A 17566-nucleotide genomic window follows, 5' to 3' on the forward strand; every position below is an offset into this window, starting at 1 on the left:
CTGCCAAATCACATTTCTAAAAACATGGTGGAAAGTAACAGTACACACTGCAAACATAGCATAGGGTAATTGAAATCCTTAGCGAAGGAGATCCCCTACAATTTCCTTACTACAATTTTTGTCAGAAAGCTTCAAGGAAAAACAGAAGCCCTTAAGAGATGCTAACAACATTACTCTGGCGATTACATCCAAATACAGAAGCCAAGTTTCAAACACCAAAACAGGACCAGGGCACAAAGGCATTCTCCCATTGTGTAATTGCCCAGAGTATGATTTGGAATACGATGCATTACAGCTTTTACAGAGCAAATGAAGAGGCTCTTTCTAATGAGAAATAATAATTGTTGACACATACTGGTAGAATTCATGCTGAAAGGAGTCTGAAACAGGCCCACATAGGTAAAAGTAAGCCTAAAACTGAATTACTGTCATATGGCCTCAATCTACGCTCAAGCTTGTGTCAGTGACTGTGGGAAAAAGGAAAGAAAAAAGATACATGAAGAAATTACAGCTGTGGTTTGGAATACACATGAAGCAGTTTTCTGCAGCTCAATGAAAAACAGTCACTCCTGCAGAAACCAAGTGGCAAAAATAATAGTGTTCAAATGACATAACACCCTACACTGGACGTATTTCATTTGTCTTTTGGTGAGTGATGACTAGTTAGGCATATTAAGTTGGCCATTTTAAAGGGAAATAATCTGGCAATCTGGAAACAACACCACAGTAGCCTTGAAGCCTACATTTCCTCTTAACAGTGCTAGAAAAGACCACAACCTCTCTGGAGGAAGCAAGAATTACACAAAGTTTAGAAGTAAAGCTACATTTATATTTTATAGAATAGGCTTTTTTTTATTAGTCTCCAGGGAAGACAGATGATTTTGCTAAAGTTATGCTACTTGCTTTCTTCCCTCTCTGCTCCCACAGAGGACTTACATCTTCACTTTCCTGCTGAGCTCCCGAGTCTTCATTCATCCCCATGAGCTCCTGGCTAAAGTGGGGCAGATCTGCATCAAACAGAAGCAGCAGCTGGAAACGGGGACTGAGGCAGAAAAGGTAAATGAACATTTATGTCCTGCAGTTGGCTGTGCTGCTGTTATTTATTTCCCAATCTCTGCTTTTCATTAAAAAGCTAAATAGATAGATAAAGAATAAATTGAAATTACGATCAGCATGTATTACTGAATGTGCTTTTGTGTTGTCTTCCTTGAAGTACTGTTGCTTCTTTGCTGACTACAACTGTAGGCTACGTAGTACCTTATCAGCCTGGTACAGCGGCCAGAAACACAACCTTGCTCATGAGCTCCAGGTCAGTGCTGCGTGCTGGAGCAATGCTTATCTGCCATGAAACCTGGCCAGCAACTTGCTTTGCACCTTTGGGCTTTTGCCAGGCTAGGTCTGTCTGCAATCTGAGTCCCGTCATCACGCTATCAGAGCTGCGAGCCCTGCTAGAGGTACACTAGGAACCCGTTATTGCTGGGGTGTTACACATAGCTTGGTGTAACAGTAAATCAGGAATTTTCCTCTCATGAAAATAAAGGGATGCACTACTTGAAATGGTAGCCTATGCTTGCACATATGAATATGCAGTTTTACTACAACTAATTAGACGTAACGGGGACAGTTTATGATATGCACTGAAATCCATTTAAGTCTCACCATTATGGAAAACATGTATTGAAGGACTTGACTGAAAACAAAGTACCAGAATAGTCCCAGCTGGGATGCAAATATAAGCGGCAGAAACAAGGATGAAGTCAGCAAATACTTACAGATCTCAACTGCTCAAATCCTGGGCATATTTTAGATCCATTCTTCTATAATGCAAAATTAGAGGCTCACATTCCTAGTTCTCAGCACTTTGATAATCCCATTTCCTTTTCTCCTTGTTGCATCAGGAGTCCAAATGGGGAGCACAAATGGTAACCCTGTGCTTTGGCAACACAGGCTTTTTGACAGCAATACTGGCTTAAGGGCTTCTCTCCCCCTTTCTATTCCTGGTCTGCAGTCTCATATTATGCCACAACACTCCTCCATGGGGAAAGCTAACCCCTTGGTGCAGGGTGACTTGCATCCAGGTCAGTCCCCTGCTCCACTCACCAAACAGCTGTGTAACTAGCTGTGTTGGTGCTGGGAAATTGGAGGTTCTCAGGGAAGGCAGATCTAAGGACTACTGCATCCATCTTTGTACAGAGGTGCTAACAGTTCCCATCACCACCCCTGAACTAGTTCATGACTTAGCAGCCCCATGCTGCTCCTTTGTAAATTGTAGTGTTTAGTTAGACAGAGCTGAGGAACCATCAGAGGTAGGAAGTTGTAAGATGCTGGGACTGAAACATGTCTGAAACATGGGGTAAAGCTGTCTACAGATACATGGTAAGGATGAGTGACTGCTGTCAGTAGTTAGTGTCAAAATATGTACGTGAAATGCTTGGATTTAAAAATAATGGAATATAAAATGAAACTCTTCTGTGAAAAATAATACACTTAGATGAGTTGTGTTTTTTTCAAGCTCAAACAGTAGCTGGAGACTAAATCTCTCGACTGTTAAAGATATGGTACTAGTGGTGAAGTAGTACAATTCTGGCTTTTCAGCAGATGCATTTAAGAAATCATGACTTCCACACTGAAATGAATTAGCATTACATCCTAACAACAGGATGTGAAGTAGAGCTGCTCATATTCCAAACACCCACACTCTTACACCTTCTGCTGACAATTTGGAAATGGGCCTACAGGAAAATCAACAGCAGGGTGACAATAAAACATGAGTGTTTGGGAGGCTGCTGTAATTTACATGCTTTTCTAGTTGCTTTTCCTACTACGCCCTTGATCCCTTCCATCCCCCTTAATATGAACTGTAATTTTTTCCAGCTCACTGAACACAGCATTCTTGGGAAATACTACATAAAAATTCTAACATCCCTCTCGAATGACTACTTTGCAGACCTGTACTACAAGCACCTGTATCTTTTACACAAAAACTTGGCCACTAGCATATGCAAACATTTGTTTTTCTATCTGGCAACAAGTCAAAGCTCATTTTACAGGTAGTGTGGAAATTCTCAACTCAAGGCACTCAATCTACTCACACTCATAACCCATCATCAGCTGACCTTACCTTCTAATAGGGGACTTCATAGCAGCAAATAGCTGGCAAAAGTAGTTAAAGCAGCCCTGATCATGTCTGATAAAAGATTTGCATAAACAAACTCTAAGACAAGAAGCTGGCTGACTTGTTGCCTGGGTACTGTGTGAGCTGAAAAAGTGGCAAGGAGACGGGTGTTTAGGTTAGGCACCACAATATTGATCTTTCCTTTGTTTTTGACATTTCTGGCAAACTGCAGAGGCCTGTAGAAAACAAGCTGAGAGAAAAGTACATTAAGAAGACATATGGGATGTCTTAGAGCCCTCTGAGAGTCTTTTTGGCCAATCATAAAAAGAAAGGGTTTCACGGTTTAAAATGCTAGTTATACTATAGATACAAGTAGTTGAGCTTGACCATAAGGGATAAAATTTAACCCTCCATAAGCACACTGGAAATTGGAGACTCAAAGAAAATGGCCACAGAAAAAAGCACTTGTGTATAAAGTAAAAGTTAGCTCTGATTAAGCTTGTCTTACCTGTCTCAGAATACATAAGTCCCTTCAAAAATACTAATCGCCCTCAGTTTCTGTCAGCAGTAAGATCTCCTTTTTAAACCAAAAAATGGGAACGGTACTTGTAACCAGGTCAATGTCATTAAGCCTCCCCTTCCTGCAGCCATGTTACTGCAGGTGTAGCCCCTAAGCTTCTGATCAAGAGTGTAATAAGGAAATTACATTGCAGATGAGAAGAATGAACAGCTGTTTAATGGGATTTCTTTAGCTTACACAAGTAGGAAGGTGAACAGATGAAAACTTCCTCATTTTCCCCTCAATGCATCACCGGTTGGGTAGAAAATAAACATAACTCGAACAAAGTTTTGATTCTGGCTTGTTAAAAGTCTTCCTAGCACACCCACCCAGTTTTGCATGAGTGCTCCTTCAGATTTACTGATGCTGCTCTCTATTGCTATGGTACTGGTGTAATTGGCATCCAATTCAGGTCTATCCGATGAAAAGCCTTTGAAGATTCATGAGTAACAGAAGAACTTGGAAAATAAAAAAATGTGTTGGCCCTTACTCAAAAAGCTATCAACCACAGAACAGGGAGGAAGAACTATTTTCTCCGTCCATTTTGATTTAGATGTCACGGAGAGAACACACACATCTTTCCTGTCATTCATTCATTTTAATACACAGCTCAATCTGGAGGGTCTGATAAATTCTGTAGAACAGAAGTGTCTTTGTGAACATTTCTCATGAAAGATACCTGGTACAGGGCTGCATTTGGTATGCATTTGAATTGTAACAGTAAAGGTACCGCTGCCTCAGATGGCATAAATCAGCTTAAGTCCCACGGACTTCAATCAAATAAGATGCTTAAACTATCCTGTCATCTTCCTGGCTTTATAAAGCTAACCTTGAAAATATCTTCAAAGAGTTCGGTAAGAAACATTGCCAAGCTATCCTGATAGGGGGCTAAGTCATCTTATTTAGGAATCTGGCTCACTGTTAAATATGCTCTTTTTTTCTCCCCTTGACCTACCACAGATGCAAAGTATATTCAAGGGCATCTAGTTTTATGCAAACCATCATCAAGTATTTACTGTCAGACAGGTCTGTGGTCAGTAATTAACACATTGCTTCTTTCTAGGCAAAGCTGAAATCCTTTGCTGCCAAAATCATTCAGCTCCTGAAGGAATGGACTGAAACTTTCCCCTATGATTTCCAAGATGAAAAATCCATGAAAGAGTTGAAGGAGATCGCTCACAGGATCACACAATGTGATGAGGTAGGGGCGGGGGGGAAGTAATATTTGTGTCAGCCTCTATGTAGTTTATCGTATTAAATTGGAAACTGTTGCTCCTACATGCAGTATTTTCTAAACAGACTACAGCAGCAGTTACTAAGCTGTCAGCGTAGCTGCAGGACACAGGCTGAGGGATGAACTTAATGGCCCATTAGCAGAAACTCTCTGTGTATAATCACCGAGTATAAGATGAAGAGACAGAAAATTCAGTGATGAAAAATAGATGTATTGCAGAAGCAGAAAGAACAGTGACTATAATGGCACAATACAGTTAACTCTCATGGCGACTTATGTCCCATCCTTTGTGCTTTGCTGCTACTCAAAGACTATCAAGTACGTTGTATCAGTGTACTCTAGCTCAAGATGAAGATGCTTATGAGTGACTGTTTTTTTGTGTGTTTTATTTTTTGCTACGTTTAAGGTGCCCCTGAAGTATTTCCACAAAGGAAGTTTGAGACCTGCTAGCTGGTCAGTCACCACTCTTAGCAGCCTTGAGTTTTCAGTCTGTGAAGAAAACTAGCTCTCACAAAAAACGTTTCTGAAGTGATCAGATAAAGCAAATTAGAAGATGACTACAGATGTTACTCTTCTTTTTTTTTGTTTGTTTGTTTAAAGAGAAAACTGACGAAGCCTATACTTCTTCCTTACTGAGAAAGTCGCTCTACCTACCAACAGACAGAAGGAAGGCTATAATTGAGAACTGCAAGGGAATTCGTGTGAACACGAAGGGTTACTTATATACAAGGAGAAGCTTCTTGTTTTGAAAGCCAAAACTTCAAGATTCTTTAGAGAACAATTAGCAGGAAACAGGAAGACAATTGTGTGCTGTTTTCATTGATTCCAGTACAGAGACAAGGAAGAATAGCAGGTCTGACAGCACGGTGTGAATCAGTGATAGGACGCGACGCAGTTAGGCGTTACCAGGTTGTCAAAAGGAAGTATGTCAGTTCTGTTACATCAGCAGAGCTGTTTACCTGGATGCTGCTATGAAAATGTCAGTGCCTTAGTAGGAGGGAAAAAGCAGATAGGATTATAAGGCACCTTCTATTCCCTTTGTAAACAGGGCAGAGAGGTGTATGTTGGCAGAGATACTGTGAAAGGGGACTTGGCAAAATTGCAGGGGGTTTGTTTAGCACGTGTATCTTGGTATTTATTTTGTCTATTATTTTGATCTTGAAAGAAGTTGTGACCTTTCTTTCTCTTCCTCTTCCTCCCCACTCTTACGTATAAGTTGTCATTTGGGAGAAAACATCTCGCAATGGCTCAATGCTCTGATGTCTGAGGCTTCTGATGACATCTCTTAATTACAGCATCATAGTATTTATCCCCTTAGCAAGGCTACAAGTCAGGTTTGATCAGTGAAAAGCTATGCCACATCTGACCCCTAGGAGATTTAATCTGACACTGACAAAAAGCAGCTCTTGCTCTCAGTATTTGTTACCATCTTTCTGTCCTAAGAAATTACCCATGCCATGCTTCAGCAGGGGATTATGGCAACACTTTAGAGTTTTATTTTGTATTTTAAAGCTTTTCCAAATCCCCCTAGGACACTGTTCACATATATAAGATAGGAGGTAAATCAAGAACTGACACACAACAGTCAGGTGCTTGTGCCAGTGATAGAAGGCTGCATAACAGACAGCTATATCTACAGCCAGGGCTAAGTACAAACATCTCACCTGAACTCAAACAAGGATGAGTTACTGTCAACTCACCGATGCTGGAAACCGAACTCAAAGTCATACCTCTCAGATCAGCTGAAACTTTCACCTTTATTTTCTGAAGTTATAAGAAAATTTAGGACAAGATCACTAAGGAAAGGAAACTGCTAAAACTCTCAAAGAGCCTTGGTCTGAAAATTAAGATACCGATAAAATCACAATAGCTTAAGTAAGCCATAGTTTTTAATGCCATTGCAGTTTCTTTGTACACTTCCAAATAATGTCTGATAGCCTCACCCACCCTCACATTTGATTCCCTGTGATCTGCATCTACAAATGTAAGGGGGTAGGCATGGGTAAGTGAGGCACAGTGGCTGAAGTCAAGTGGTTCACAACATAAAGCTCAGCATACTGGAGAGCAGAATTAGCTCTCTATTTTAGTCCCCCCACCAAGCTCCCTCGGCATTTCTAAGCACTTGTAGCACAATATCCGAAATGGCTCCAGCCAGCTGCTGTTCCGTGGTAATCTAGTTGCCTCATCAAGATGAGCTACACTGCCTTCAGCTTTTCATTTGATTCCACTTGGGAGTCAGATTATTGCCTTGTAAAGCAACATTCTGACACTATTATTGCTTAATTATAGCATGCGATATACAAGTATTTGGTAGTCATCGTCTCTCACATCTGCTACATAATTTCAGTCATCACTGCACATTAGTGGCTTCTTTGAACGATCAGAGCCATTGCAGATCTTCATACTGCATCCAGTTGACTGGTGGAAACCAACACAGCGTGCTGTAAACCAACAGTTAACCTAGTGGCTAACTTCAAGAGAAATAATTTGCATAAAAGCAAGAGAGCGATAGCCTAGTAGAAAGGAGGACTGTCTGATAGAACTAGTTTTTGTTTTGTTTTGTTTTTTTCCCCTCCACCAGCAGGGAGACCAGAGTCAATGAATTTGTATCATTTCAAGTAGTAATCAGGGAGACCAAGTAATAGGAACTTGATCAAGTTAGCTCTTTGGAGTTGACCTCAGAGGGAAGTATAGGACATAAAAAAGCCATGGTAGAAAGAATTCAAATGTCTTAGATGTCTAGAACCTGCACCTGACAAATAGAAGGGCATTTAAATCCTCCAAGAATTAAAGATATTGTGCCACTACGGTACTTTGCAGGCATGTTCCTGGATACAATGTGCATTCCCTGGATTCTGTTGGGCTATACAGGCCTGGTCATCAGAGGGTCTGCTCGGAATGACAAAGCTTTTGTCACTTGGTACACAGAGGATCCAAGAACGCCTGTACAAGTAGCTCTGCCACCCTTCAGTAAATTCACTTCTAAGCTGTTTACCCAAAGGCCTTGAAAATGGGGTGCCAGTCAACAACTGCCAGGAGCAGCCCAGCCAGGCAGTGAAACAGAGCTGGGAAGGCAGGCAGGCACAACATCATTATGTGGCTGTGTAGGCAGTTCCTGTGTCACAGGATGCCCAGCCCAGAGAAGATGGAAGATAATGGATTTATTTTTCCCAGTCAGAAATTGTTTGGTGATGCGTCTGCAAGAGTTAAAGGTTTTTAGCAATACTTGTTTCTGCCTTTTGCTTAGGAAAATGGGACAGTGAAAAAGATCATTAGCCAGATGACACAGAATCTTCTGATGGCCCTCTCCGCACGGAGCCAGTACCAGGAAATCAGAGAGAAATTCCGGCAACCTGTTACTGACAAGGGCACAATCCTCAAAAACAAGCCGCAGTCAACTCAAAAGGACATCCTGAGCGTGTGCTGTGACCCTCTGATCTTGGCACAGCAACTAACCCATATTGAACTGGTGAGACATCGATTTGTGTGAATTATTTCATCTTCCATTTACTAAATATTCTCATCAGTATGAATTTTGCTATAGGCTTCACTGAAAGCCTCCAGTGTTCTAATCCGAAAATGCCAAATGACGAACAAAAACAATAAGGTACACTCTGTAGAAATGTTTCATACTTATCAGTAAAGAAAGCTTAAGGAGATGAAAGTTACCAAAACAATCTCACAGCTTTGGATTTATTGATGCATTTTTAACTGATCTCCCTGTCTGCCTGTACAGTGACAATCTCTCATCTCTCTGAACACAGGAACGGGTGAGCAACATTTACCCCGAGGATCTGATGCAGATTGTTAGCCACATGGACTCCCTAGATAATCACAAGGTACGGGAAGGGGTACAGAGGGGAAAAGAAACAGTAATTAGGATTTGAGTATACGCTGTGCAAAAAAGGCTGCCACTTTCTGATCTTTGTGAGGCTCATGCCTTGAGAAATACCCATTAAGATTTCAATCAAGACATGACTGGAAGTTTATCCTTTGGTGTGTTGTCTTTATCATAATACAGGATAGGATCAATATGTGGCCTTTTCTCTTGCAGTGCCGAGGCGATGTTACCAAAACCTACAATTTGGAGGCCTATGACAACTGGTTCAATTGTCTCAGCATGCTGGTGGCTACAGAGATTTGTAGGGTGGGTACTTACTGGTAGAAGATAATATAGCAAAATAATCCTGTCCTTAAGGACAAATGGCAGGCAGTGGTCTAACAGATTTAAACATGAGCAGTCCAATTGAAGATAATTGCATTATTCAAGCATTAAATTATTTGTGTGCTTATGTGATTAAGAGTTCACAGCTACATTTGGCTTTGCATGTATTCTCTGGTTTTGTGTAGCTTCCATAGTAACATTAGTCATGCCATGAAATGGAAGTTGTGTGGCATTTCAGTTGGGAGTTGTTTTTCTCTAAAATACATCCATAAAGCGTTCAGGTACTCACTACCGAAGCACAGAGTTACTGATAAACTGCTCTCCTTCCACTGTACTTAGAGATCATTACTACAGCCATATGTACAGTTTTGTTATAGCAGAAAAAAAAAGAAATGAGGAATAAACTCGCTCTTCAGAAGTATAGAAGGAGAAAGGTTAAAAACAAAAAGAAGAAGAACAGCCTTAGTAGAGGCTAAAAGTGACTTTTGTCATACAACTAGCAATGAAATGGAAGATACTGCCCCAGAAACCCTTCTTGTACATATAAACTGTCTTTTGAGATTGCTAGTAATAGGTACCAATTGTATCAAATAGTACATATCCTCTTTATTCCCACACATTTGGCAACCCCATGAGGGAAACCCAGATGCCCGCAGCAGCTTCATGCTGTCTCCTTTATCAACCCTAACATCTTAAGATTTCCTGCTTCACAGAACTTATTACAAAACATACTAAGTCCTCTTCTTCTAGATCTGGCTGATGTAACTAATACCTTTATTAAAACAACCAAGCAAAAGGTTTTAGCATAATGAGAGCTAAGCTAACTCATTGACTACCAAGCCATTTTCTTCTGAGAGATCCCTGGTGAAGTAGTCTTCAGTCACCACTCAGAACCCATTTTGTATAACCCAGACAAAACTTCTAGATGCAAAACATGGGAATGAATGACTAATCTAGGCAAAAATAAATAAAACTGATGGATTTTTGAAACAAAGTTCGGAGACGATACTATATATTAGTTTTGCTTCACTAATTATAAAAGAAAATCTGCAAAGCAGATGCCCAGTATCACTGCTAGATCCCTCACATGTTTGCATGGATGAAGATAATGTATATCCAGGTATACCTACCTGCTCTCAACACTTCATTTAAGAGTGTTCAAAGCATAATGTGAGAAATCAGGACATGGCAATTAGTCTTTCCTCACATCCAGGTTACATGCCCTGCTCTCAAGTCCCTTCATTCTTCTCCCCCTCTCCTTGGTGTTGTTTTTTTCCCCCTGTATTTTTCTGATAGCCGCTTCTTGTTTTCTCCTTTTTCCAGTAACAGGAAGTTGCTTGAAAGCGTCTGACTTGATCATACAAGTTCCTTATGACACTGAACTTCATGTATAAACAAGAAGTTACACTCTCCCACAACTGGGCAGATAACTGATAGCAGCCCCAAATACTACTTTTCTGTTAAAAAACAGATCTTAACAAAATATGCCTAGCCTTTCATCATCAGATTGCTTGACTGGATAACATCTTGAAATGTCTCTTCAATCATTTTATAATAATGCCTTTACCTGAACATCCTATTCAAATTTCAGGCCACCCCTTCCCTATTAACATTTTTTTTTTCAGGTTGTCAAGAAAAAGCAGCGTACAAGAATGGTGGAATTCTTCATTGATGTGGCAAGAGAGTGCTTCAATATCGGAAACTTCAACTCAATGATGGCTATTATCTGTGAGTATTCTCAATACAGATGACAGAAGGCACTTCATTTCACAACCTGACTGGCAAGACTGTGCTCATACTTGCCTGAAGTTGGCTGACCACATCAGCGCTTCTACAACAGCAGCGTGTTCCAGTGACAGATCAGTGTGTGGGTGGGCAGCATTAGCTACCACTTGTGGCTGTCAAGCTGAACTGCCTTCCAAAGCATAAGTGTGGTACTGACATACAAGCACAGAGTTGCATTAGCCCTGTATTTTTTCAGCTCAGTTGTTTCCGTTTTGGTCTCCTCTCTCTATATATACAGCTGGCATGAACTTGAGTCCTGTGGCGCGGCTAAAGAAAACTTGGTCAAAGGTCAAAACAGCCAAATTTGATGTTTTAGAGGTATGTATAAAGTTCAGACTTTGTTTAGAAATACACCAAATAGTAATTCCACAGCAGATGTTGGAAAGAATCAATGTCAGAGATCACAGACACCTCTGTCAGTGGTCAACAGTAATATAAACATTAGGCAGAGCATTTCCCAGATTTCAAAATCCCTTCTTGCCTGAGAAGAAGATCTAATGCAGGTTTTCTGTAGGTTGTTTCTTCATTCCATGTCTTTATTACAATCACAGTACTTTCACCCTTCGTGCAAGTCAATGCCTTTTTACTAACCATAAAACTGATTAGAGTACTCCATCTAGTGGCCAACTGAATCAAAACAAAACTCAACTGAAATCAAAGACTGGTGAGAGCAAGCAGGAATTGTTTTTCTTCCCCCAGTAGTCATTTATTATTTCCTTTCAACCTCCCATTAGCCATTGAAAGAAAGCATAGATGTCAAGCCAGTGCAGAACCATCCTTTCAGGCAACATAGGAATTAGAGAAACTCTGATTTAACCTGATCAGTATAAAGGACTATCTTGACAGCTTAAAACCGTGCGCAGATATTCAAAATATTATATGCTCTCTGATAAGATACACACTTTTTAAACGCAAAAAATGTTAATTACACAACTGCCTTCTTTCCCCATAAAAACAGCACCACATGGATCCTTCCAGCAACTTTTGTAATTACCGCACAGCCCTGCAAGGAGCAGCACAGCGATCTCAGACTGCCAACAGCAATCGAGAGAAAATAGTCATCCCAGTTTTCAATCTGTTTATTAAAGATATCTACTTTCTGCACAAAATACATACGAACCGCTTACCCAATGGACAGATAAACTTCAAGGTAGGACTTAATTTGTTGGAACTGTAATGCTAGTTAAACATTGTACATTTCAAACATTTGTCACTTTTAAACTTTAACTTGTTATATTGCTGAGTCCCTTAGATTCTTCAGCATTGCTGCAATCTAGACAAAGTGATATCATTATCTAGGGGAAGCAATTTTAATGTCTCAATACCACGTTTCTGTGAAAGATAGGGCTTGCAATTGCCACGTATGTTATATATATGGCAGATCCACACACAACTGCACATACAGAAGAGAGTCCATAAAACTGCTGGAATGTAACCACCTTTAGTTAAAAGATTGCTTTAAAAGTATACTGAAATAGAGATTAATTCGTACGTTTTATGTGAAGTAAGACAAATGGACTGCAAACCATAAAATACACATAAGCAGAACTGGGTATAATAACACTAATGTGTAACAAAAACTGACGTGTGAAAGGACGGGGAAGAAAATAAGAATTTCCGAAGCCATAACCCATGCTTTAAAGTTACTTAAGTAAAAAATGAAATAGTCTTATATTAGCCCACTGGAAAGAAATTTCTTTGAAGAAATGTCCCTTTCTCACAAACTTGAAGATTTAGTAAGAACTTGAAATCAAGTACTAGAATTTTCATGTACCAGCAGTGATGGCAGAGATTTGTTACTCCTCAGCCCTGCTCCTGTCTTATGTTCAAAAAGGACTGGAGGAAATGTGTGTGTATGGGGGAGAAAGTAAGCCTTTCTGTGGCAGCAAGCCATTCTACCTGATCAAATTGTAATAGCAAATCTTCAGGGTTGCTCTCATCAGGTTAGCTAGCTACGAACACCACACACAACCAGCTAATGGTATTTAGCAGGTCTTTGAGGGAGTTTGTACTCTCTGAAGAAATGCATGCTTGACTCGTAGTAGGTGAACAAAAGGGAATTCATGCCCTATTTTTTTTTATAAGGTGATGTACATTTATGTTGTAAAGATTCGTTTATTCAAAGATTGTTATTCAGAGACATTTTAGAATTCAAAGCTAATCCTAAAGTGACAATACATGTTGCTACAGAGTAAAAAATAGTGGAAGAGTAATAATCTCGCAGAGTCTGTAAACATGAAAGGTTTTTCACATCACCAAGCATACCTTATTTGCAGCAAGAGATGGAAACATTTGGCCATCTCAAGATATATGAAAGGGAATGGGGAAGGGGCAGCACCTACAACAGTACATTCTTTGGTGTCATGTGTCACATTTGGAGGGGGAAAAAGTCCAAAACTTTCAGAGCTGCATAAAGGTCAAAGAAATTCCTCCTTTACGCTGGGTTCCTAAATATGAAAGTTGAAAGGCTAACAACGAAGATGATGAAAGAAGGGATACTCAGAGTAGAAGCGTGAATGAGAACAAGACTGAGAGGCCCTGAAATTATACAGAATAATTAGTATTTGAAAGAAAAATAAGTGTAAAACATTCTTTCCATTACCTCACGCAGAAATTCTGGGAAATTTCAAGACAGATTCATGATTTCTTGACATGGAAGCAGGTTGAGTGTCCTTTTGAAAAGGACAAGAAGATCCAGAGTTATCTACTCACAGCACCCATTTACAGCGAAGAAGGTAAAATCCTTTATTGAATGTTATAGCGAGTCTTCCTACTCAAAGTGCATAGACCATACAGCTGAACAGATTAGCATGCAAAAAAAAATTGGTAAGCATGTATTACCACTTCCATGTTGGCTCCTGAGGAGAATAGACCTCATTAATTAAGGCTTAAGTTGCACCTGCTATATAGCAGATATGTGTATTTTTTTCAGTTACAGAACCCATTTATCTGATTGTCCTTATTGTATTTACTAGCTCTGTTTATTGCATCCTTTGAAAGTGAAGGTCCAGAAAACCACATGGAAAAAGACAGCTGGAAAACACTCAGGTATGAAGCTTCTTTAGCACGTGGGGCTTTTGCAGACATACACAGGCATGATTGCTACATAAGTACTTTTGTACACTCAACTCAGTCTTCTCTGAGCCCTGAGCACACAGATACAAAGCTGGCAGCTTCTTCCCTCCTGTTTGCAAACCCAACAAATAGCACCATTTTGACCTACGTGTAATTTTTTTTTCCCCTTCAGAATTCAAATCTGAAAAAAAATGCAGTAGGATTCTGAATACAGCTTTTGCAGCCACTGCAGGCTACAGGATCACTGCTGAGACTATTAAGGAGAATACGCTCAGTTTGGGCTATCAAACACGGAGTCCACATTCATAGCAGTTTTCAGGCATGCTTTTCTCAGGGGGACAATTAAATACAGATACTGAGAAGGTGCTATCATTTATCATACTTATGTCCTTACAGATTATGTAAAAAGATTAAATTTTATACAAACACTCTTATTAAGGAAGAAGTTCTCAATGACTCTTCCTCACTCTTTTATAGTAGGAATCACCTATTCCACATACATGAGATCAGTTAATTCAGATAAGAGATTTAGACCTCTGCAAGTCATTACGTATTTAGATCTCAGGTATCTACACCATATAAAGAATGAAGAATCCAGTATGTCCTGAGCTGCAGTCGAGCTACATCATAACTGCATCATGAGGAGACAGCATTCCCAGGTCTCCTAGGAAAGCCACGTGAACTTTACACTTCAGACACCTATGCTCTTTGTGCACTTTGTGCTAAATCCAGGGCTGTTCTGTTATTTGTCTGAGTGCGTCCTGGAGGCTCGAAGGTTAAAGAGGTTGCATTTTCATTTAAAGGCAGCATTATTATTGGAATTTAGAGTTAGGCCAGCTTATAGCAGTTGAAAAGTCTGTCCTTTGAAGAAAGACTTCCAGCTACTGATGCAAGATAGTTCTATTGCCATACTTTACCAAAACTATGAAAAATGTGGTTGTGATAGAAATTTTTTTATTACTTTTTCTAGGACAACTCTGCTTAATAGAGCCTGAGATTTTTGGATCCGATCTGCAGACTTTGAAGCACACAGAACGAATGTGTTTTTACAACCCGAAAGACTTGGACTGAGCTAAGAAAGACCTCACTGGCTGAGGTCTGTTTTGTATATACAGTACCTTTTATGAAATAAAATGTGGTAAATATTTCACATGTCAACCTTAAGGCACTTAAGTGAAGGGTTTTGCTTTTTTATTTAAAAAAAAAAGAAAAAAGGGCAGGGCCCTGTTCTCAGAGATGAAGTGTATTGCGGGAGGTGGGATCCCTGGGGAGATCTTATTCTATCAGCATCCAAATTTTTATTTTTTATTACTTCCGCCAAAATAAAACAAAATTAAAACACATCCCAGCTACAGCCAGTGTTCAGGTCACATACTCCACTGGACCAAGAGCCTACAGAACACTCAACATGTCTCTCTACCCTTGTGGTTTCATTCAAATCAGCGAGACTGATCATACACGAGTGTTCGTAGAGCCAAGGCCTTAGACATCTGCAGTAAGCCTGTTCCTCTCCTACATCAGAAATAGTGCCTTACAAGGTACTGGTATTGTTTAGTGTACCTTCTATTACGCTGGATTGGAAGCAAAGAAAATAAAAATATGGATGTCTCAAAACCAGCTACAATGTACTTTTTAAATAAAATGGAGAATATGGCACATGAGGTAGAGTATACCTGCCTATAACAGTGACGGTGCAGCAAACATATTTTTGTTACGTGACTTGAAGAGAAGGTGGGGTAACTGCTGGGGGATGTGCGTTTGTGTGTGTGTATGTATGTGCATGTGTGAAGATGCACACGTCTAAGTTTTAATACTTCTGGGAACTATCCTTTAAATTCTGGCTGTCAGAATAGTTTGTGTTTTCCTTTATAAAATCAGGGATTTTTTTCTTTTTTTTTCTTTAAGAGAAGGATGTCTAACCTAGATTATCTCTGCAAAACAGGTTCATTGTGTCTTTCTGCAAACAGTTTATGTAAAATAAAAAAAATACATGAATTAGGGAGAGGGAAGTATACTCAGATGTCCAATTTGAAACTAAGGCTGAAATTTCCAAAGAATTCATCTCTACTGACTCGGGCATTTAAATCCCTTGGTTCCTTTGAGAATGCTAGCTTGGACTTCAAAACAATTAAAGCGGAGACCAACTTGCATCATAAACTTTTTCTAGTACTTTGCAAGCCACGATTGACAGTCTGAACCAGAACCCATTGAAATACACTGGAAAACAACATAAGAAACTGATCAAGCCTTTGAACCCAGGTCAGAATCAGAGGTGATCTGTAAATCCACTGATGCTCAGCATTTCAAACTTCTCCTTTAAACCTTGTTTTTACACCTAATTTAGCTGTCCAAATGAGCACATGAGAACGTTAAGATTCAAGCTATCCATTTCAGGAAAAAAAATAATATATTTCAGGATTTCCATTCTCCCCTGACCACGAAGCTCACAAAAAGAGAAAACAGGCTCAGATTTAAAACTGTTTTGGTTAATGAACTATTAGCCATGAACATTTACTAGCCTTTCCAGTAATTGTTCTCCTAAGGCACAAGGGCCAGATATTTGGAAAGATAATGACTTGAGCCAGACAGTTGTATCAGAACTTTTCTTCCAAAGAAAGCACTCTGAAGCTTGCAGTGGTTTCAGCCTCTCTCATAGAACCTCACCAAGGACCTCTGCACAAGTTTCTTTAAAAACAGTCAACTTCAAGTAGACAATTGGTATCCTACCCTGCCCTGTGTTGAAGCAGGGACAAGCCTCGCTGGACTGAGGGTCAGGTTTACTCCAGTCCACTCCAGTCCAGCAGACTCTTCTTGCTGAGTGCCTACAACCTTGAACAGTGCCACTGTTGCACGTAGCATCAGCATTCACTTCACAGGAATTGCTTGCTGTGTTGGCCCAGTAGTACAGTGAAATATTAAAGAGCCTTCCCTCTCTCCCTGTTCTCTCTCCTACTCCCTGACAAATACTTAAAATCAGAACAGAAAGTTGGGGTAAGGGAGAGAGATAATCAACATTTTGCTATTCCCATAGCACCGAAATCAAAGAGAACCAAAAGCGAGTTAGGCCATGGAGAAGGAGGAAGAAGTGAAATACTAACTGTTAACAAGAACAGCCCAGAGAAGGAGACAGGATAATTCTTATGATCTGCTGCTATTTTTCCTGTGCTGAAGTACAGACCTTCAGCCCTGGACTAGAGTGAGAATATTTATACTGTATTATTACAGTGTTTTGCACTTTCAGAGATGTTCTAGCTAGTAACGTTGTTGGACACTATAAAAGGGGTTGTATATCAGCTTTGTTTATGTAACTGAGATTTAAAAGGGATGCTTAAAATTTAAGAAAAATATATATTTGAAATGCAATTTTAGAACACTTTCTGTAAATGTATTAAAAAAAAGCTTTCACATGAATGTGCACTTCACTGGTCAATCAGTCCTAGTATATACTTGAAATCAATGCAGTATCCACATTGGTTCCTTTTTATTTTTCTTCCCTCAGTTTGATACATTCCTTAAATACTGTGTTTTGCTATTCTGAGCTGAAATGCTAAATATAAAGCTGTACCATAAAGCAGGATATTCCGTGTTTGACTGGATGTGCTTGCATTAATAAAAAAAATCGCTTCAACCAGG

At 39.8% G+C, this 17566-nt stretch overlaps 1 protein-coding gene across 5 annotated transcripts in view; it reads left to right on the forward strand.

The window, feature by feature from the left end:
* Window positions 1-17566, forward strand: part of RASGEF1A (RasGEF domain family member 1A) — a 158957-nt gene extending 141391 nt beyond the window's left edge. For all 5 annotated transcript variants that reach the window (XM_027460017.3, XM_027460021.3, XM_027460018.3 and 2 more), the window contains 11 exons: window positions 928-1056; window positions 4738-4875; window positions 8156-8377; window positions 8673-8747; window positions 8963-9055; window positions 10699-10801; window positions 11097-11176; window positions 11817-12008; window positions 13470-13593; window positions 13834-13906; window positions 14904-17566. In XM_027460017.3, coding sequence (XP_027315818.1) covers window positions 928-1056; window positions 4738-4875; window positions 8156-8377; window positions 8673-8747; window positions 8963-9055; window positions 10699-10801; window positions 11097-11176; window positions 11817-12008; window positions 13470-13593; window positions 13834-13906; window positions 14904-14928 — 1254 coding nt within the window. In that variant the 3' untranslated portion in view covers window positions 14929-17566. The remainder of the gene's footprint in view (window positions 1-927; window positions 1057-4737; window positions 4876-8155; window positions 8378-8672; window positions 8748-8962; window positions 9056-10698; window positions 10802-11096; window positions 11177-11816; window positions 12009-13469; window positions 13594-13833; window positions 13907-14903) is intronic.

This window comes from Anas platyrhynchos, chromosome 6 (genome assembly GCF_047663525.1).
Source record: "Anas platyrhynchos isolate ZD024472 breed Pekin duck chromosome 6, IASCAAS_PekinDuck_T2T, whole genome shotgun sequence".
Lineage (NCBI taxonomy): Eukaryota > Metazoa > Chordata > Aves > Anseriformes > Anatidae > Anas > Anas platyrhynchos.